This window comes from Euphorbia lathyris, chromosome 9, assembly GCF_963576675.1.
Source record: "Euphorbia lathyris chromosome 9, ddEupLath1.1, whole genome shotgun sequence".
NCBI lineage: Eukaryota > Viridiplantae > Streptophyta > Magnoliopsida > Malpighiales > Euphorbiaceae > Euphorbia > Euphorbia lathyris.
Window position 1 is genome coordinate 61252387 of NC_088918.1, and position 23085 is coordinate 61275471.

At 36.8% G+C, this 23085-nt stretch overlaps 1 protein-coding gene across 1 annotated transcript; it reads right to left on the reverse strand.

Annotated features, from left to right (window-relative positions):
• Window positions 1-248: 248 nt before the first annotated feature.
• Window positions 249-10078, reverse strand: LOC136205518 (ATP-dependent zinc metalloprotease FTSH 8, mitochondrial-like). The gene is made up of 9 exons (XM_065996152.1): window positions 9795-10078; window positions 9449-9695; window positions 9283-9354; window positions 6618-6745; window positions 5557-6042; window positions 4504-5271; window positions 3718-3945; window positions 960-1498; window positions 249-683 (listed from the first exon to the last, which is right to left on the reverse strand). The coding sequence occupies exons 1-8, from the start codon at window positions 9852-9854 to the stop codon at window positions 1013-1015; spliced, it is 2475 nt and encodes an 824-aa protein (XP_065852224.1). The 5' UTR covers window positions 9855-10078; the 3' UTR covers window positions 249-683; window positions 960-1012.
• Between the last annotated feature and the right edge of the window lie 13007 nt (window positions 10079-23085).

Sequence of the window (23085 nt, forward strand, 5' to 3'; positions counted from 1 at the left end):
ATTATGAGAGGTAATGATGATTCTTTGTGGATCTTTAAACTTCCCACCGATCTTCCGACTTTTGTTTCGGACAAGCCCTCTAGCAACAAGAATTTCGAACCGCATTGGTTTTGGATATGTTTACTGAAAGATAAAAGAGATGAAATTTTAGAGAACTCACTCTATCCCATTAGGTTTTCCTTTCAATGCTTATAGTAGTTGACGTGTACGGTAGCATTTTATAAAGCAGCCACAAAATATCGAACGAGTGTTATTTCATGGAATCATAGCAATCCAAAATTCCTTTACACAATCATTATCCCAAAATGTACAAATTAAGACCTAATTGAATAAACACAAATAATTGGTGGCCACTATGGGCTACAAATTAACTTGGGAACTTATGCCCCTATGGGCTACAATTTTATGCATAAAAAGAAGCGACAGTTTTGCCCACTCCCATTTCCAGGTACCAAACCCTTCAATTATTATACAAAATTCAATAATAAAAAAATGGAATCTCAAAATTTTGCATATTTCCATCCACATTAATTCATTGCTTCTAGAGGAAATGACGAAGCATCTTTATCATATTCACTAATGATCATCGCATTTGATGAATTTATCTATCTGGTCTCAGAAGATTGTAACATTTTTATTGGCTACATGTGATTCCTGTCACTTACAACTTCCCATTTCATGATCTGTCCAAAAAACAAAAAGAAAAAAATCTTTAAATTTTGAGGTTAAGAAAAAAATCTTTAAATTATGTAGAAAAGTAGAAGTGATCATCATCATCATCAAAATAGCAGCAACTTCTTTTGGCATAATTAGATGCAGTGCCACAATACTTTTGGCATGTGTCTCATATCAGGATGTCAATTTGGCAAGAAAGTTAAAGAAAAGCACAGCATTTGAAGATAATATTTGCAATTTCTTAAATTGTATAATTTCTTTGGTTAGCGTAAAGTGTAACTTACAAATTAACTTGGCAGAAATCTCATTTACACAACCGTAAAGCTTTTCGAGACAACTAAACAGGAACGACCTGAGGTTCCAAGTTCGATGGTCCATCTTCATCTATGGTCCCATTCTCATTCTTAGTTGCTTCTTTAGGCTCCTTGTCATCATCTTGAAACCCTTCCTTAAACCTATCGTAATTTGTGGGTTCAGCCGACTTGAATGGACGCTCACCTAGAACTCTAATTAAGTCTTCTTGATGAAGGACCTCCTTCTCAAGCAATAGCTCTGCAATCTTTGCCACTTGCTCTTTGTGTTCCTCTACTAATTTAATAGTATGCGCATATGCCTTGCCCACCCATTCTCTTACTTCCCCATCTATAATTGCACCTGTCTTGCTGCTGTATGGCTTGGTCATCTCAAATGAATCCTCCCTTTGAGGAAAGGAAAGAAGACCAACCTTGTCACTGAAACCATACACTGCCACCTGGGCATATGTCATCTTTGTGACTTTCTCCAAGTCATTCTGGGCTCCCGTTGAGATCTTCCCCAGCAAAACCTATTCAAATAAAATTGATTTTCACATTCATGCCCATGGCAGAGAAGAGAAATATGCGCATTTCCTCATAGTATAAACTTAGCACGATATGTACATGCAAGCACCAAATTAAAGAGACCATGTGTGCAAGTGCATAAGTTACAGTAAAACCAATATGAAGATGGGGAAAAAGGAAGGTGTGTTGCTGCTGCAATTAACAATTACACTTCTCAACTTCTTACCTACAAAACTGTTTCATCACAGCCTCAATGTAATAACATCATACATCTTTTTCATTACTCAGATTTAATCTTTAACTAACAACCCAACAGAACACTCAGATAATCTCACAGAAGCACTTCTTTTCCTTTCTCATTTTTTGGGAGATATTCATCAGGTACATATATATTTTAACATCCAAATTATCTAAGTTTAATTTACTATCATATGATATTAAGCTTCCACAATATGTAGCCTCTTCATGAGGGTATCACTTCGGACAAGGGAGGCAATACAATTGATGTCCATTGGTACACAATGAAGCAACTTCTTCACCATGTCAGCAATTTCCCATTCAACCAAACTTTACTTTTTTTTTTTTTTGGTCCTTTATTATATATGCTCAACCATACATATTTCATACAGGTCTGGGATAATAGTATATCAATTCACTTGGTTGAGAAAATGAATCCCTTACTAGTAGGAATCACAATCAATTCACTAAAACCAATGAGCATAAGTTACAGTAAATGAGCACACAAGCTTAAGCTTCTGCAGAACCACCATATGATCTATCAGAACAAATAACTAACCCAGAAAGTGATAAATGAAACTACAGGGAAAATGCCATTATTTCAGGCCTCAATTAGAAAGTTAACCATGTAGCATGAGAGTAGTGACGATTTACATTCAAATTTTTGCAAAATGGCCCTCAAATATTTTAGATCCTTCATTTGTTGCTCGACACAAATGGAAAAGCACACATGCTTCATTAGCATACACATTACACAGGCAATTTTAGCATTCTAGATCATTTGCTTCTGAGCAACTAGAAATGTCTACAAGATTAACCACCACTTTCAATCAATGGCAATTGTATTTTTCCAAATCTATGTTTAAGTTTACGTTGTGGGTTCTTTCGTCCTTCATTGTCACCTATGTTGTACGGAAACGGATACCGGGAATCGTTATTTCTAAGAAAAATTAGCTAGGAAACGGTAATGGAAACGGAAATGGAACAGGAACGGACACGAAACACAGATGAAGAAGAGTTTCCGTGCAACATAGATTGTCACTCAAGAACACAGAATTGTGAAGAGAATATATCACCAAGAACCACCATAAAATGCTATTTTTTCAATATTCAGTAAAATAATTTTCTATTTCAGCATTTCTGAAATTTTACATCTTTAATTACATTTTGTTTATGTATTTCTGCAGTGAATCGTTAGGTTAAATGTCTTACAGTATCAGTTTGTTCCTAGAATGACCTTTTTCTGATGCTAACACATGTCATTTTGGACTAATTTGTTAAAAAATGCCAAGTCAAAGACCAAATTAATACCCAAAGTTCATTTTGATGCAAACTAACCCTGTGAACCAAATTAAAAAACCAAATTGACACTATCTCAGATTTCAGAATTCATAATTTTATATTAAAAGGATAGTTATGCACGGAATATTTCTTATTCATCTTGTTAACACGTAAGTTTTTCATAAATTTTTTTTAAAGATTTAGCAGTAAATTGAAGTATCTCTATTGAGCTCATATCATTTCTAGGTTAACCAATATATTTACAATGTTATTTATAAATTTTAACTGAATTTGTATTTGTATTTGATAGAAAACATACCGTTTATAACTTCTATATTGTAATATGAAAATGCTGTTATCCTATTACGTCCAGTATGCCCCCAATTATTCCCGACTCGCTATAGTGAGCACTTTTTTAGATTACCCATTAATATATTCTTATTTGCTTTCAGATTAAAATACTAAAAGAATCAAATGCCTAAACTAAACTGTACTGTACTGAAAACCTTCAAGAAAAATATTGAAGGAAGACTTTAGTTACATAACAGTACCAAAATTTAGCATTTGGAAAGAAACAAAATTTGGCAATCCTTTTGACATTTCGTAATACCTAAACCATATTAGCCCTCGACTTCAGCGTAACTTCCTAATTCAACAATCAATAAACTCATGGAAAGACACGAGAGAGGAAAGACAGGAGAGTTACCTGCTCAGCAGCTCGACCACCAAGTGTCATGCAAGTCATATCAAATAGCTGCTCTTTGGTCATCAAAAGATTTTCATTGGGCACATATTGAGCAAATCCCAGAGCAGCTGTACCGCGTGGAACAATTGTTACTTTCAGCAATGGTTCTGCATGTTCCAAAAACCAACCAACAACAGCATGACCAGATTCATGGTAAGCAACAGTCCTCCTTTCAAGCTTGCTAATGACCTATGCACATAAATTGATATATATTTCCAACTTTCAGAAACCATAAAATATTTCGGTACCTTAAAACAGCAAGCATAGTAGTAAAAACTTAGATCCAAAATCTAATTCAACATGAAAACATTGTTAGATTAGACATTTAAAAATAACATGTTGACAGCTCATGTCTTTTGCTCTGTTGTTTCATATACAGGTTAAGAGAATAATTTCAAAAAGATCAATATATCACCAAAGCATGGAATAGTTATTCTTGAGTTTCACAAAGAATAGTTATTCCTTAAAATTAAAGATCAACTATTACATGGAACAATTATTTTCAGGATAAAAGTTTGAACCAAACATAAGAAAGTTACTCCATATGGAATAATTATTCTACTCCTTCTATGAGCCGTTTGCAGTTATATAGACAGGATAACAAAAATAAGGTTAAAAAGAACTTGATCAGAATTACAGTGAACAACTGTAATAATTATCTGGGCTCGTGGAGTGAGAAAAGAGAAAGACAGCATGGAAGAGCTGATACTAAATAGGAAACTGCAGTAACTAGGAGACAAGATGTACCTTATTTTTCTTTTCCAAGCCACCAATTACCCTGTCTATAGCTGCCTCAAAATGTTCCATTGTCAGTTGTGTACTTTCATTCCTAGCAGCAATTAAAGCAGCTTCATTGCAAACATTTGCAATGTCAGCTCCAGCAAATCCTGGAGTAAGAGCAGCAAGTCGCTGAGAGTAATAAGGTGGATCTTTATCAAGTTTTAGCTTTTTCAGATATATCTGGAAAATCTGGTCACGTCCTTTGATGTCAGGCTTATCAATACTAATTTGGCGATCAAATCTACCCGGTCTCAATAGAGCTTTATCTAAGATATCAGGCCTATTCGTTCCAGCAAGTACAACTACTCCAGAGGTGGTGCCAAATCCATCCATTTCAACAAGCAACTGGTTGAGTGTACTTTCACGTTCATCATTGCCGCCTGAAAAACCACCACGGCCCCTTGCTCGACCAATTGCATCTATTTCGTCAATAAATACAATACTAGGTGCACACTGTCTTGCTTCCTGAAATAAGCTTCTAACCCTGGATGGCCCAACTCCGACAAACATCTCCATGAAATCTGACCCAGAAATAGATAGAAAGGGCACACCAGATTCACCAGCAGTTGCCTTAGCAAGAAGTGTTTTCCCTGTGCCAGGAGGGCCTACAAGAAGCGCACCCTTTGGAATTTTTGCTCCCAACTCCTCATATTTCTTTGGATTCTTGAGAAAGTGAACAAACTCCATTATTTCCTGCTTTGCCTCATCACACCCAGCAACATCTTTAAAGAATACCTATACGATCAAATGTAGCATTAAAAAGCATAAATCAGACTGACCATGTTGCAACTTACAAAGATCGTTTTACATTAAAAGAAGAAAGAAACAAAGAAAAAAACACGAGAATTAACTATTCAAAGTAATAAAATATGCGTGAAATAGATAAAACTAGTATTCACTTGTCTTTTGTAAACAAGTTAAAACGTAAACATGTATGAACAAACATATCAGAACATATTGTTCCTAAAAGCTTAATGAGCTCTCCAAGTGTAATGCAAGGAAAAATATTATGCAGCTAACCTTATCTTTGGCATTCTTATCCATTTTTGTAAAATGGGCCTTTCCCATGTTAAAGATTCCACGACCCCCACGTCCACCAGAACCACCAACACCAAGGCCACTCTGCATTCTTCTCCCCGTGAACCAAAGGGTTCCCAATAGTAAGGCAGTTGGAGCAAACCTCATTAACTCTTGAAACCAATTCACTTCATTCATGTAAGTTACAGGAATATAGTCATGGGGATCTGTCCCTAGTGCTTCTTGTGCCTCCTCCAGCTTTTCCTCAAAAGATTCAACACTTCCGATGTTAAAATAGTATTTGTACTCACTGGGCGTCCTTCTGGAAGGGGTGCCACTGGGTGGACTCTGAACAATATCATCACTGGTTTGACTTCCATTCTTTGGGGAAGTCCTCACATACACCTTCGCAACTGATTTGTTCGAAACAACAATGCGATCCACCAGGCCAGGTTCAAGTAGTTTGGTTTTGAACTCTTGGAAACTAATCTGAACAACATCAAAAACATAGACATGAATAAAAAAAAGGCAATAGAATATAATTTCAGCAGAATAATCAGAAAGCAAGCAGTCAGAATTTTTTTGGGGAAGATAGTAGGGAAATAAATCAGGAGACAATTAAAATGAAAAACCATCAAGAAGAAATCAAACTCTATCATCATCTAACAATAGTGCCATCAATTATCCACTCACATGGTGTTTTCGGAATGAATTATGATATTTGAAGACTTCCAATACCTTTCTCAAAAGATCTCATGACCCTTATTTCCTTGCAAATTTCTTCTCACACAAAATGGCTCGTTTCTTTAAAATATGAAATAGACAATTTAGTGATTAATGGCACTACATAAAAAATGAGTCAACAAAAACTTCAGATTCTGAGGCCTAAAAGCAGTACAAAAAGCAATTCGAGAAGTATAGCCAAAAGAAGCCTATGATCTACAAAATACAGTTTTCTGGCAGCTGAAGTCAAATTTATCAAGTCGAAAAGTTAAAGATTTCATCAAGATATATATCTATCAAAACAAGAAAGCAGTTTGTATAAGTGCTGCAGAAGCTCTAACCTGCTGCCCATGAGGGCCAGAAAAAGCTGATGAAAACATTAAGGTCGTGAATATTACAGGAATAATTAAATTTTGCAACTGTTTTAAAGGGTTTTCAGAGTTTCCACCACCACGGCCACCTGACTCCTCTGCAGAAAACACAAATATTTAATCAATGGATCCCAAAATAACTCCTCACATGGTACTACAAAAAGTTAGATGAACAATGAGTAAAATATGGAAATCGACAATCCTGCATTAGAAAACTGTAAAAGAGGGGAAAAAAAGTTTAGCATACGACAATTAAGAAAATAGTGAAATGCACCAAATTTTATGTTTTGTATTTGTTTCTTGTTTTCAATTATTATTTCAAAACAAACTCCTGTTCAATAATCTCAATTAGATGAGAAGGAATTTTAAACTTTAAATCTTTCTATATGGCATTATCTCTCTCTTTCTTTGTGAGAAATTCACATATACTTCTCTGATATCCACCAACATACAAAAATATATAAGTGACAAACTTCTTGTTTCCTTTCAGCTTTCAGCCTTTGGGATTCTATTTTGACTCATAATCTGAGGTAACAAACTTGCATTTCAAACATTCAAACCAGGTTCTATCCTTTTCTTGCATTTCTTCATCAATCACCAAAATAAAATGCCACTTATTGTTTTGAAGGCACATGTAAAAGAAATAAATGATAGTGCCAGAGATTAATATAAGATCTATGATTGAGCTTTAGCTTTTGGTGAATGCTCAAGGGTTCAAGTCCTGGCAGCCCCATTTTGTTGATTAAATTCAGCACATGGTTAGGTGGGCCTATGTTGCGCACGCTTCAAGCCCAAGGGGCATTCATGTGAGGGGGTGTGTCAAAGATTAATATAAGATCTATGATTGAGCTGTAACTATCAACTTAAGCTTTTGGTTCAAATAGTTCCATGACAGATAGCACTATCCATTAAGGCTTACGAGACAAGAGTTCAGTTTAAAAACAATTTGAGATGTAAAAGTTATGATAATTGATACTGGTAGAGATGGGAGAATAACATTGGTGTTTTATAGGGGGCAAGGGATATGAAACCTCAAAGAAAAAGAGGAAGGGTAAAAATGAGAGAGATGTGAACTTAATTTAAACAAAACAAGCCATTTCAGCATTTCAAGTACAACACGTCCAAATCCACACAGACATACACACACACATAAGAAATAGAAACTTGAAAAATGTCCAGATATCAACAGTGCAATTATCCCTACCATAGTAGGGTAATTGGTAGGACTAGGAGTCCCTAGAAGGAAAACGATGATATTCTCATTTCTCTCCACCATGTGTACATTCACATGATATTTTGAATACAAACAATCAAGGATCTACAAAGTTAGGCTTCATTTTTTATAACCACATTTTGAGGTTCAAGGACTCAAATGCCATAGAGTAAGGGTTAATTGATTCATTGGTCCATTCAGCAACTAGCATCAGCAATTTGTATATAGCAGGAAAAATGAACTCTTCAAGATACATAGTTCATTAAATTGTAAAACTTTGTAACTTAGGCTTGGAAAAATTGATCAAAACTGCAAAATGACTAATAAGGACAAGGATACTTCATATGTGTTACATAGACATCAACTCTTTGTTTGTCATTAGAAAACATCACAATTAATTGAACAGACTATATATATATATGCTGTTTACAAGTTAGGTTTTAATTATCAAAAGCTGAAAATTTTGATCTAGGTCGCACACACAAAAAAAAACTTAAATACTGACCAAGAAATCTAATTATATTTTTGCTGATATTAGTGTTAACTTTTACTCGGTAAAATGTCCAACAACAACCACTATAACCAAAAATTCCCAAAAAGGAATGGAGGACAGTAGGTTATGTTCAGCAGGTCATAATCACATCATAGATTTCTTATGATGATGGTACTTCTTACATCTTACTAATTAGAAAGGAACAGCAATAAAAGATCAAAGAAGTGAAGTCTTATATATCTTATAGTTGTTTTTATCAAATCTATCTTATAGTTGTTTTTATCAAATCTGCTATTATACTACAACAAAACCACATGGTAAAGGAACTTCGATTGATTATTGTGTAAAATGTTCATAGCACAATTAGAAGCATTAATGGATCTTAATTGCATTCCTAAATGGTGCCATCATGTAATACTGCTAATGTCATCAATATAAAGTAATTATGTTCCACGGAAACAGAAATGCAAACAGAAACGGATACCGGGAAACGTTATTTTTAAGGAAATTTAGCTAGGAAATGGACACGAAACGCAGAAATGCAAATGAAGAAGAGTTCGTGTGCAACATAATAAAGTAATAATCTTGTGATTCTCCAGGATGAATTTATTTTCTGATTTCAAAGAGGGGCATGCAAAGAATGTATGAAATTCAAAACTTTTCACTTTAAAATTATTTCAAGTCCCACATAACCCTTAGCAATGCTGTCCAGTATATATAATCCTATAAGAACTTTATCATTTTTGTTGTCAACTATAAATGCAAGCCAAAAACCATAAATATAATCAAGAAGCTCCTAAGACTTGCTTCATCATTGTTAAATAAGTATATAATTATTGGCTAATGCTACATCTCAAACCAACAGAAATACATGGAACTTATAATAAGGAAAGACACAAAAAAAAGGTAGAATTAACAAAGATACAGACCTTTAAATTCAGATTTGTTCTCATGTGCTTTTGGAATCTCCTTCTTTTCCTTTGGATAGTAGTTCTCATAGTCTACATGAAGCAATAAATTTTATTTTTAAAAAAATCAGTAAATAAAATGTAGAAATGGAAACCACACCAATACCTTGTTTAGATAAAACCTTACTTTTCTTCTTTGGAGTTTGAGTCGAGAAGAATAGACGACGCCTAGGGTTTGCAATGACAGAATTCGAATTCGACAAGTTTGTTTTTGATAGTAGCTGTTTCCCACCTCCAGCAGAAGTTAAATAGCCTCTCGAAAATCCTAATCCGCGATATATTCGTGCAATGCACGCATTTTCCAGTGAAGCGGATGGGAAAATCGGGTCCTCAACAAGCGCAGACCGCGCACTATAATTATTGGCGATTACATTCTACAACATGCATATAATATATAAAAGAAAAAAGGTCTTCATCAGCAACAACAGAAAGAAAATTAAAAAGCAGAAAAGCAGAAAGGCAAGAAGATTTACTCTTCGGAGCTCAGAGCCAGAAGATCGAGAAACAGCGCGACCAATTCTTGAGAGAATCATTGTAGAAACAATAGTAACATGAATGAAATAAAATTGTGCAGTCCCGATTAGAAGTGAAACCCTAAAAAAGAGATACAGGGAGTAGAGGCTTCTGTTTGGATGCCAAGAAAATTGATGGAATCAAATATTTATAGGATTAAGGATTGCTATTACAGGAAATGAAAAAAATTGGGGAAGAAATACGCTTGAAAAATGACTTTATTTTGCTGGTTTGCAGTCGAAAATGATTTACGTGTAACCTGAAATATTTTGAAATCAGGAAGGATAATTTCGGAATTATGGTATTTTGGGTTCAGATTCTGCGGCTGGTTGAGAAGCCACAACAGCTAGATGAGGTCCATAAGAGAAACTAACGGACTTGAGTGAGCTCCAAGTTCTTATTTTGGGCCTAAATGCACTAAGCCCATTTTATTTGAGGGATTTAAGGGCTTGTTTGGATGAGGGTTAATTAAAGTAAGGTAGGGTAAAGTAAGGTAAGTGAGGTTTAAAAAATAACTTGTTGTATTTGGATGGAAGGTAAGGTAAGTGATGGTTAAATAATGTAATTATGTTTGGTTATATACAAAATTACGTATATGTCCTTAGTTTTAATTATAATTTCTATTTTTATTTCTCTATTAACTCATCAATAAATTCTAAAGTTAATTAAATCATTATATACTAATTTTACTAAATATGGAAAAGCTAAATCCACACTATTATTCATCTTACTTGCCCCGTAGAGAATAGTTTTAGCCATTTAACAAAAATTATAAAATTATCTTCATTTTGCTTAAAATTTTGATGTTATAAAAAATTATAAAGTTTCAGCCATTTTATGAACCAAATGTTGTCAACTAAATTATAAAATTATCTTCTACTCAAGTTGGCGTAGGTGAACCAAGAAAAAGAAATGGAATAAAAAAAAAAGCATTGAAAGAAAGCCTTTTTATTCCCTAAAAATAGTCAATCAGCTCTTATGTTTGGATGAGGGCACTCTTGGAAAAAAAATTATTTCACCTTGCTTCACCCACAAATCGGGGTGTATGGAAAATAAAGGAAAATTCACCCTCATCTACCTTCACTTACCTTACTCTTCAATTACACTTCAAAACAAACAAGATAACTTCCATACACTTACCTTACCTTACTTTAAATAACCTCCATCCAAACAATACCTAAGAGGAATGTCATTTCATACAAATTATTCAGGGGTCTTTTACATAAAAGACATGAATAGTCATGTTTATAATTTAATCAGTGATAATTTAATTTATAATATATCAAAAAAATATTAAGGGCCCATTTATTTCACATATTTCTGTTTGTTGTTTGCTGTTACTATTTGCAGTTTGCTGTTTGCAGTTTGCTGTTGCTGTTTGCTGTTGCTGTTTGATTATTAGTGTTTGGAAATTACAATTGCCTATTACTGTTAGTATGTAAAATGACTAATATGCATATGGTTTAAATTAATCAATAAATAATAATATATAAATTTAATTATAAAATAAATAAAAATAATTTAAATTATTAAATAAAAATTACAATAATCATAAAAATTTATAAATAATTTTAATTTTTCATTAACATATGTATATTGAAATCTAAACTGTTACAAAAAAAATGTTATAGTATTTGTTAAATAAAACCAATAAGATAGTAGAAAAAAACAAAATTCACCGTTGAAAATAATTCAGTTAAAAAAGAAGTAAATTAGAAAACAAAATTTTATTAGAACAAAACAAAACCTGGAAATGATAGTAACCTGTTTTGATAATGGAGGTTTACATTGAGAGACTATGAGGAGAAGTTGAGGGTTTAACATGATTGGTTTTATAAGGGTATTTGAGACAGAAAAAAAAACGTTAAAAGGCAAACTGAAAAGACAGTATTTTACTGCTGATAGAAACAACAACTTTTTCTATTGAAACAACAATCAGTAGCTTCTCTTAAATTTTAACCAAACAGTAAACACTCTCCTATTTAATATCAATCAGCAAAAGGCAGCTCTAAAAACAGTAAACAAACGGCCTTTAATGGAGTGTTTGGTTGCTCCTTTTCATGCTCCTTTTTGCCTTTTCACTTCAAAATGAGAGTTTTAGGTGTTTGGTTAGTGACCTCCTGTTTGCTTTTTACATCTGAAAAGCAACATTAAGTGTTTGGTTAGCTGTTTGCCTTTTACAAAAGCAGAGAATCTCTGCTTTTTGGAAAAGCAGCTTTTTCCAACAGCAAATAGCAAACCGTAATAGCAACAGCAAACAGCAACAACAAACCGTAACATGAAACAGCAAACCGTAACAGCAAATAGCAACAGCAAACAGTAGGTAAAACAAACGGACCCTAAAACTACTTAAAAATGCCAGACGATCCGTTTGTTTTACCTACTGTTTGTTATTGCCGTTTGCTGTCTGATGTTACGGTTTGCTATTTGTTGTTGCTGTTTCTATCTGTCATTACTGTTACGGTTCGCTGTTTGCTGTTGGAAAACGGTGTTTTTCTAAAAAGCATATATTCTCTGCTTTTGTAAAAGGCTCCTGATGAGTATCCGGTAGAGCGGTAAAATATATGATGATAAGTGTGTGATATGGTTATGGATATGATCTTTCTAAGTTCTCTGACTCTACTAGACGCTACTACATAGGGGCAAATATACCCCGTCGTATCAAGTAATAATTCGGTTAAGACTGGGTATCGAATTCACGGGATTTATATCTACAAGTATTAAACTACTCGGTTCTATTCGTTATCTATGCGGTGAATACTTAAGGTTGGTTTGGGTGACAACTACAAACTACTCCTAAACTATGGTGAGACAGATTTATGTAATCCAAACTCTAAAGAAGTGATAAAGGTGACGATAAGTTATAATATATAAGGAACAATAATTCTGAACATGTACGTATGATAGTTTACTCTTGCAAAGACGATTATGTGTAGTTCGACCGACCCATGAAGTACTTAGACTACGTGGTTCCTAGTCAAGGTGTGTCTAATGCTGGGGATCAGAAACTAGGGCCCGTATGTTCCGAGGCTTGTCAATTCCTACGGTTTCCGGTGTGTCACTTCCGGTAGGGCAGCACCTATATGGTTCCCTAAAGATGACCCGTGAAAGGGCGCCGGTAATTGCGCTCCCCTACACAGTAATCAATTATAAGTATCAAAACAAGTAGTAAATAGCCACATGTATAGAGAAACGGAAATTGCAAAACATATATTATAAATATGGAAGGTATAAAAGTGAAATACAACCGAGCCTAGTACATAGGAAGAGTACAAGCTAGTTAACAAGTAAAAAGGGAAGAAGAATCGGCCCTTAGGACTAGCTAATCGGACTCAATAGCCGTCACGTAGGACTTGGTGGTGGAACCTCGAGCTTGGTGGAAGAGGATGGAACGGAACTACGACGAAGTAACGAGATAATCGTACAAGCTCTCAAGGTGGTAGAGTTTGGTTACATAAAATCTGAATGAAGAAATGAGTGCTAATCACTCTTATTTATACATCAAGCTCGGGGGTAGAATCGTAAATATATAAGTTACATTATTTCTGCAGTTTCCCCATTACACGCCCCGCGTGGACAGGAAGACGCCCCGCGTGTTTGCCCATTCCGTTGATAATTTCTTGCATGTGGATCAGATTCAGACCTGTTGTCTCAACCACGCCCCGCGTGGATAGGAAGACGCCCCGCGTGTTTGCCCATTCCGTTGATAATTGCATGCGTGTGGATCAGATTCAGACTTGTTCTCTCAACCACGCCCCGCGTAGGTTGGAGTACGCCCCGTGTGGTTGAGCCTCTGGAGTTCAATAGCCTGAATCATGTCTTTGACGCCCCGCGTGGCATGGAAAATGCCTCGCGTACCTGAGCTCCTGAGACTTTAGATTGAAGAATTGCTCATGTACGCCCCGCGTGGTGTCTGTTGACTTTGTGGGACCATGCAGTCTGACTGTTGTGATTGAGAGGGCATTGTTTTACGCCCCGCGTGGTTGCTTCTGCGCCCCGCGTGTATCGGTGAATTTTACTCCTTTACTCGTACCTGCGAAGTACAATTCTCGGGAGCCGAGTTAGCTTGACATTTATTTTTCTGAAATTAATTGAAAACAATGGAAATTAACCAAAAGCATAAAATTTATTTTTATTTTGTTATTTTATTAAAAACACATTATTTTTGTAATTAAACTTACTTATTTAGTCCAAAATTAACCCGTAAATCACGCTAAAAGATAGGGACAAAACGTCCCTATCAACAGGGGCGGAGCCAGAGGGGGCGGGGAGGGTCGGCCGACCCTCCGACCCCGTCGGAAAACCCCAGGAGTGGGGTTTTCCACCCTGGCTCTGCTAGGGGCCGCCATGGCTGGTGACCCTCCAGCCATGGCGGCTGCTGAAGAAGATTATATCTTCTTCAGCGAAAACCTAAGAGACAGATGGGAAGGGCAATTTCGCCCTTCCCATGTGTTTTATTTTTTTTAAACCTACAGGTCCAAAACGACGTCGTTTTGGACCTTTAGGTTTAAAAAAATTAAAACAGATGGAAAGGGCAAAATTGCCCTTCCCATCTGTTGGGAAAATAAGAAGCTCGCGCCTCTCCTCTTGCGTTGCTTGCTGCTCAGCTCACTCACTCACCTTTCTCTTCTGCTTTTTCTTTCTTTAATAATGTTGTGCGCGAAAAGAGAGGAATAAAAGAAGGATTTTAATATCAAAAATTGGAAAAATATCCAAATCACACCATACTTTCTACTAAATTTCAATTGTCCATCTATTCTTCTCTCAATCAAGCCATTTCTAAGTAAGTTTTCTTATTTCTTATTTTGTATTTTATTTCTTCAAGGTTTAGAGTTTTATAATTTCTAAAGTAGGGTTTATTATTTTTAAAAGAATTATTAATGTGTTGTTTACTTGAATATTGTTTAGTAATTACAATTAATTTAGGGTTTATTATTGGATTTCTAATTTAGGGATTTCTAATTTAGGGTTTATTATTGGATTTCTAACTTAGGGATTTCTAATTTAGGGTTTAATTTAGGAAATCAAATTTAGGGATTTCTAACTTAGGGTTTATTATTGGATTTCTAATTTAGGGGTTTCTAATTTAGGGATTTCTATGTATGTTGGGGATTAATTTCGTTTATTTGTTTTTATTTTATTTAGGAACGAGATGCGTAGATTTTTATACTGTAAGTACACATACTTTTTATTTAGGCATTAATTTTCTTACTGTAAGTACACATACTTTTTACTCTCATTTTATGATATAATTTATTTATTATATTGTTCATTTTATTTTGATGAATATGTTGAAGTAGCATTTAAATTTTTTTTGGTCCACGGTCTAGCCCCTCCGACCTATAGGTCCTGGCTCCGCCCCTGCCTATCAACCTCCTCGGACTTTAAAGTTTTACTTGTCCTCAAGTAAATAAAATCGAAAGACAAGGGATTGAGACAATTGAGAAACAAACCTCCGGTTGGTTTTACCAAGTGCGTGATTTCAAAACGACGGTTTTACAAAAAGTTTTCGACAAGTACTTTCGCAAGCGAATGAATGACCAAAACTTATTTGAAACCTCCATGATAAAACTTAATAGGCAATATTAATGGGGATTGGTTATCTTTTGAGAACTCGATTGTACCTCACCAAGGGATTTCACTCTTACGCTCAAACTTTGGTGGGTCGGTGTTTTTGCGCTCTTCTTTGTACTTATTCGAAGTTGTTGAAACACCTTTCCACATGATTTTGATTTGAAAAAATTATTTAAGTTAATCTCATGATTAAGACAATTAAATTTAAGTGCTTTGGTTTAATTATACTAATGTGTTTGTTCAATGTTGAGTATATTAACTAACGAGAACAGGAACTAAAAGTAAGACAGAACGAAGTCAGCATAAGCTGCAGAAGCTGAGTGAAATACAAACTCAGCGTTATAAAAGAAAAGGCTTCTACAAAATAACGAATGAAGGTGAAGCCGACCGAAGAAGCTGAGTAGAACGTAACTCAGCCCCGACAAAGGAAATCTCCAAGGCAAAGCCGAACAATCAAGTTATGTATTCGTCAGGACAGCGCCAATGATCCGTTGACTAAAAGACAAGGCCCGACACAGGTCTGCACTAATTCAGAAGCCTCGGAATTACAACAAGATACCTTTTCGAGACACATATATCAACTGGCATTTGGAAAGAAGACAAACCTGGCGCTACAAGACGAACCTGGCGCAATAAGACAAAACTCGCAAGCCTGACGCCTACTAAATTCAGACGACAGGATTGGCCTGCAATTCTGAATGTTGACCAATGAATGACGAAAGAAGACCGTTTGAATTCAACGGATATGTCCGAATTCAAATCATTGAAGCTTCAGATTTTGCTATAAAAGGACAAGTTCTTCACTTGGATCCTTTGCTGAATTATAAAAAGAGAAAAGACAAGCAAGATCTTCACTAAGTTAAAAGATCTAAAAGAGAAGCTGTCTGATTAGAAAAAGCAAGTTCTTACACCCAATTCCAATCATTGTGTAAAAGTCTAGAGTGAATTTGTATTCATATAAAGTGTTCTTCATTTAGAGAGAACAATCTTGTATCAACTGTAAATCTTAGAAGAGTGAAGCTGAGTACTCGGTTTTAGTACTCAGTGGTAGAGAAAATCTGAGTGTTCGGTTATAGCGCTCAGTAGGATTGAGTAGACGAATAGAGGACGGTACTCTTGAATACTCAATTGCTTTGTAAATGGTTTGTGCTCTACCTTTAAAGAGCTCAGTAGTGGATTGAAAAAGCCCGGAAGGATTCTGGGGACTGGACGTAGGCGGTGAGGCCGAACCAGGATAAGTCTGCTGAGTAATCTCTAACCCTTTCTCTTGATATATATATATGTATGTGTTGCTTGCTTAAATCACTCAGTATATAATTTGTATAAGCCGATGCTGAGTAATCAGAGTGCTGAGTTGGAAGCTGACCTAAAGTGTTATCTCCCAACTCACCATTGAAACAGCTCTAGTCAGTGTCTGATTAAAGCTGTCTCACACTTCACTCAGCCTTGCTGACCTAAAGCTGAGTTAAATTATCAAACATTAAATTAAGTCAGCCTTATTAAGCGAAAAAGTTATATTAGTTCATAACCCCCCCTTGGAACTAATCCTATTACATTACACGGGAAATGGCCATGTTTGTTCAAGGCCCGTTTGTTCCCTATGAAATTATTGACGGAGTAAAGTCTGTCAAGAGTGAGTCTAAATGGTCAGAGGATGACCTTAAAAAATTGCAAAATAATGCTTCGGCTATCAATATGCTTCACTGTGCGTTAGATGCTGCAGACTACAACAAAATTTCAGGTTGTGAGTCAGCACAGGAAATCTGGAAGAAGTTGGAGGTGACCTATGAAGGAACAAGCAAGGTCAAGGAGTCCAAAGTGAATCAACACATGAGACTATACGAGCTGTTTGAGATGAACAAAAATGAAGACATCTCTGAGATGAACTCAAGGTTCACCAATATCATAAATGAGCTTAAGAGACTCGGCAAGAACTTCACAAAAGAGGAACAAGTGAAGAAAATCCTAAGAAGTCTCCCCAAGAGCTGGCAAGCTAAGAAGACAGATGTGGAAGAAGCTCAAGACCTAACCACGTACAAATATGATGAGCTGATTGGATCTTTGCTGACCCACGAGATCTCCATGAAGAATTTTGAGGCTAAAGAAAAGTCTGAGGACAATAAGCAAAAATCTCTTGTCATGAAAGCTGACTCAATGGCAGCTAACTCATCAGATGATGAGGAGATGGCCATGTTCACCAGAAAGATGAAGAAGATGTTTAGAAAGAATGACAAGAACAGCAAAAGGCCATTCAAAAGAAGCGATAAATACAAAGTTGAGTCTAGCGACAGCAGATACAAGAAGGACAGCTCAAAGCCTGTCACTTGCTTTGAATGCCATCAAATTGGGCACATTAAATCAAGTTGTCCCACTCTGAAGAAAGAAAAGAAAAGTAGCAGAAAAGCAATGGTGGCAACATGGAGTGATAGTGATGAGTCAATCTCATCAGAAGCTGGTGCCACTGAGTCAGCAAACATATGTTTTATGGCTGACGAATCTGCTGACCACTGCCGATCTGAGCAAGCTGACCTCTCAGATGGATCTGACCAAGAGGAACACTCCAATGAGGCAACATCTCTTCTTTTGCTTAGAAATGAAATGGTTAATGCCCTGAGTGATCTCTATACACTGACCAAAAAGTGTAATAAGAAAATACGAGCACTCAGCAGGCGATGTGATGAGATTGAAGAGGTCAAGCTTAGTGGCCTACGACATCTGCTCCAGGACAATACTAGGCAGAATGAAAACCTGAAAATCATGCACGGGTTTGTCTCTGAAGTCCAATCAGACTCTAAGAAGCTAAGAAAGGACATCACATCTATACAGAACCAGCTGAGTACATCGGCTAAGAAAAGGTTCTATCCAAATGCTGCGTATCAAGGTACTGGTCAGCATAGACGGTACACTCAGCAAAACAGTTAGTGTGACTGTTGTGGAAAAAGATGACACACCATAAATGTGTGTTGGTATGCTCAGCACCATCGTGCTGACCAAAAGTGGAAATACCCTCAAAGGGTAGTTTTTTGTGACTATTGTGGTAAATATGGCCACACCATAAATGTATGTCATCACAAAATAAAGTATGATGCTTCACTTGTTCATGCTAACCAACGAGGACCCAAAAAGAATTGGGTACCTAAAGATGATTAGTTTAAATTACAGGTGAGCTTGAGATGTGCTGGGAAGTCAAAGTTATGGTATATTGACAGCGCATGCTCGAGACATATGACTGGTGATGAAACTCAGTTCATCACACTTGTGCATAAACGAGGAGGAAATGTAAGTTTTGGAGACAACAAAAAGGGTAGTGGGATCAGGCACTATCGGAGGAAATCCTACTATTGAGTCAGTCTCCCTAGTCAGGGGTCTCAAATATAACCTATTGAGCGTTGCTCAGCTGTGTGACAGTGGTAGAAAGGTTGTATTTGATGCCACTGAGTGCCGGATACTCGAGGGAAAAAATGATTTGATTTTAACTGCCCCTCGTGTTAACAATATATTCATGCTGAGTTTAGAAAAGAAATTTTCAAAAAATACATGCTTAGTATCAAAGGAAGATAATTTCTGGCTATGGCATAGGAGACTTGGTCATGTAAGTATGGAACTCCTTGCCAAATTAGCAAGAAAGCAATTAGTTGAGGGTTTGCCTAAACTTAGGTTTGAGAAAGATCAATTGTGCAATGTTTGTCACCAAGGTAAACAAACCAAAAAGTCTTTTCAAAGTAAAAATGTAGTCTCAACCAAGCGTCCATTGGAATTACTACACTTGGATATTTGGGGACCAGTCCAGTCGCTGAGCTTGGGTGGTAAGAGATTTTCCTTGGTCATTGTAGATGATTTCTCTCGGTATACTTGGGTCATCTTGCTGAGTAGCAAGGATGAAGCTTTTGAGATGTTCTCAACACTAATTAGAAAACTTGAAAATGATAAAGACCTAAAATCAGCTCACATCCGAAGTGATAATGGCGGAGAATTCAAAAACCAACAATTTGATGAATTCTGTGAAGTCATCGGCATTGACCACAACTTTTCTGCTCCTAGAACACCTCAACAAAATGGGGTAGTTGAGAGGAAGAACAGAACCTTAGTTGAAATAGCTAGGACAATGCTGAGTGAGAATAGGCTTCCAAAGTATTTCTGGGGTGAGGCTGTCAACACAACATGCTATATACTCAATAGGGCTTTAGTTAGACCTATACTTAAGAAAACCCCCTATGAACTTTGAAAAGGACGAAAACCCAACATTGGATATTTTCGTGCCTTTGGTTGTAAATGTTTTATACTCAATACGAAAGACAACCTTGCTAAGTTTGACTCTAAAGCTGACGAAGCGATCTTTCTAGGGTACTCAACTAACAGTAAAGCATATAGGGTGTTCAATAAACGAACTCAAGTTCTAGAAGAGTCTGTACATATTGAGTTCGATGAAACTAACCCTACAGGAAAGTCAAGTCAGTATGCCGAAGATGACCCATGCTCAGCTTCCGCTGACCAACATGGAGCCGCTGAGTCATTACCACAAGGGCTGACCAATGGTAAAAATGAACCTGAAATTACCTTTGCTGACCAATCTAAAACTGCAGAGATTGTTGAAACACCTGCTCCTGAAAACTCAACACTACCCAAAGAGATCAAAATTCCAAGAGGACACTCAGAGAAGTCCATTCTTGATGCTGCTGAGAACACCCTGATGACCAGAAATCAACTCAGGAGATGAACCAAAGAACTTCACCAAAGCTGAGCACAATGAATTCTGGATCAATGTGATGCAGGAAGAGCTTGATCAATTCAAGAGAAATGACGTATGGGATTTAGTGCCAAAACATAGGAATCAAAAGACCATAGGAACAAAGCGGGTATTCCAAAATAAGCTAGATGAACAAGGAAACGTAGTCAGAAACAAAGCCCGACTTGTAGCTCAAGGTTACAGTCAGCAGGAAGGTATTGACTATGGTGAGACCTTTGCACCCGTAGCTAGATTAGAGGTAATAAGAATATTATGTGCATATGCTAGCTTTATGAACTTTAAGTTGTTCCAAATGGATGTTAAAAGTGCATTTCTTAATGGAGTTATAGACGAAGATGTTTATGTTAGTCAGCCTCTAGGTTTTGAAGATCCAAAATTTCCAAACCATGTTTATAAACTCAAAAAGGCCCTGTACGGCCTGAAACAAGCACTGCGTGCTTAGTATGAAAGGTTGACTAGTTTCCTGCTGACTAGGAACTATGTCAGAGGTAAAGCTGACACAACCTTATTCATTAAGAAAAAGGGTAAAGATACCCTGTTGGCACAAATATACGTAGATGATATTATCTTTGGTGCTACTAAGGAATCTATGTGTAAGGAATTTAGCAAACAAATGCAAACTGAGTTTGAGATGTCAATGATGGGCGAACTCAACTTCTTCCTTGGACTTCAAATTAAGCAAGGAAAGAATGGCATCTTCATTAGTCAGACCAAGTATGCCAAAGAAATATTGAAGAAATTTGATATGGAAGAATGTAAGCCCATATCTACCCCAATGGGTACTGACACTGTGCTCTGCGCTGATGAGAAAGGTAAGTCAGTAGACATCAAGTTATATCGAGGTATGATTGGCTCTCTACTCTATCTAACTACTAGTAGGCCAGACATTCAGTACTCAGTATGTTACTGTGCGAGATATCAAGCTGACCCCAGGGAATCTCACTATATAGCTGTGAAAATAATTTTTAGATATTTGCAGAGCTCAGTAAATGCAGGTTTATGGTATCCAAACACAAATGACTTCACGCTCATTGGATACACTGACGCTGACTATGGATGAGACAAGATGGAGCGTAAAAGCACTTCAGGAGGATGTCACTTCCTTGGAAGCTGTCTAGTGTCTTGGTTCAGCAAGAAGCAATCGTCAGTTGCCCTGTCAACCACTGAAGCTGAGTACATTGCTGTTGGAAGCTGTATGGCACAAGTCCTATGGATTAAGCAACAGCTGGAGGATTTTGGAGTACAAACAAAAACAATCGAAGTCAAATGCGACAACAAGAGTGCCATTGACTTATCCAAAAATCCAATCCAACACAGCAGGATGAAGCACGTCAGCATTAGGCATCACTTCATCAGAGACCATGTACTCAAGGGTGAGATCAAGTTGACCTATGTTCCAACAGATGAAGAGCTTACGGATATCTTTACGAAGCCTTTGGCTCGTGAGCAATTTAACATACTAAGGGAAGCTATCGGTATGTCTAATCCTCTTCAATAAGTTTTCTGCGCTAAATGAATGTTGAGTGATTATAATATGCCGAGTGATTATTGCTTAATGAGTAACTATCGTATGCTGAGCTAATATAAATGACATAAAATCACCTTATGTTGAGTAGACATATATATTGAGCGATTACTATGTGCTGAGTTACTAAGCATGCTAAAATCCCTTCTACGTAAAACTGAGCACTCAAAACTTCAAACGTTTAGTATTCTAGATACTGAGTGAAGCCACTTGCACAATTAATGCTAGCACGCGCATTTAAGTAGCCACCTAGGATGACGTAAGCGTAATAATTAGAAAACCATGCGCCGAATGTGTCATTAATGTCAAAGATAACTGTCGATTGATCAACTCGAGGTGAAACCGCCATTCCAACCTATCAGATCAACTCAAAACGACTATAAATAGTGGACGATTTCCCACTAACTTCTCTTTACACTTGAAATCTTTGGCATTCGATTTCTCTCTCTAAATTCTCAAATCTTCTATACTTCTCTAATTCTCAAGAACACCATGTCTAGCGATTCCCAGAACAATTTCGACAAAGAATACGACGACAATCGCTCCGACATCAATCCTCCATCTCCTGCTGAGCAGGAATATCCGGAGACCTCAACAGAGTCTCAAGAACAAACCTACGGTCAGCATGGTCAATCTGTTCCCGAGGTCAGCATGCCTCGTAAAAACCCTAAAGCTGACCAAGCAACTCCATCGAAAAAGAAGAAGGAGAAAACTAAGGAAAGGACGTTCTCCCCAGTCTTCAAGAATGTCAAAAATCTTAAAGTCTTCTGTTCCCGCTGGTTCTCCAAAGGGTTCGTAGAAGCTGAGAAACCCTTTTGTGAGTGGATTTCCAAGAATGGCTGGACCGAGCTCTTCTCTCTCCCTGGAACCACTTATCCGCAGTTAGTAAGGGAGTTCCACGAATAATTATTTGCACGTTGATTATGTCGTTGAATTCTGTAAACCAAAGAACCACAAGGGAGAAATTGCCAGTACTTGCATGGGTCAGGCTCAGAAAATGGCCCACTATATTCTAACCAACTTCTTGTTCCCCAAGATCAACGCCTCCTCCTTAGCTTCCAATTTTGAGCAGTGTTTTATCTGGCACATGCTGAACTACAAGCCGCTCAACATGACCGTCTTTCTTATCGGTGCTTTCCAACGCAGTACCGGGACCCTCAGGATGGGTTCTCTCATCACAAAGATACTTCAGGATCACCAGGTAAGCTTAATAGAAGAAATTGAGATTTCGGGTATGGAAATCACCGCAGCAGTGCTGTTCGGCTTCGGCTTAGCCTACAACCAACCTATAAAACCTAAGAAAGGAAAGGGGGATATGGTTGAAAAAGAACCCACTGAGGAAGATATGGAAGAGGATAATATGGTTGAAGGAGGAAAATATGAGCTGATCAAGAAAGGAAAGAAA

Bases quoted from the DNA above. Each gene is read 5' to 3' on its own strand.
- LOC136205518 (XM_065996152.1), bottom strand. From the start codon at position 9,854: ATGATTCTCTCAAGAATTGGTCGCGCTGTTTCTCGATCTTCTGGCTCT. The intron at 6,746-9,282 runs GTCTGTATCTTT...TGTTTTCTGCAG, and splicing joins GAACAAATCTGAATTTAAAG to AGGAGTCAGGTGGCCGTGGT. The intron at 3,946-4,503 runs GTACATCTTGTC...TTATGTGCATAG, and splicing joins GCTTGGAAAAGAAAAATAAG to GTCATTAGCAAGCTTGAAAG.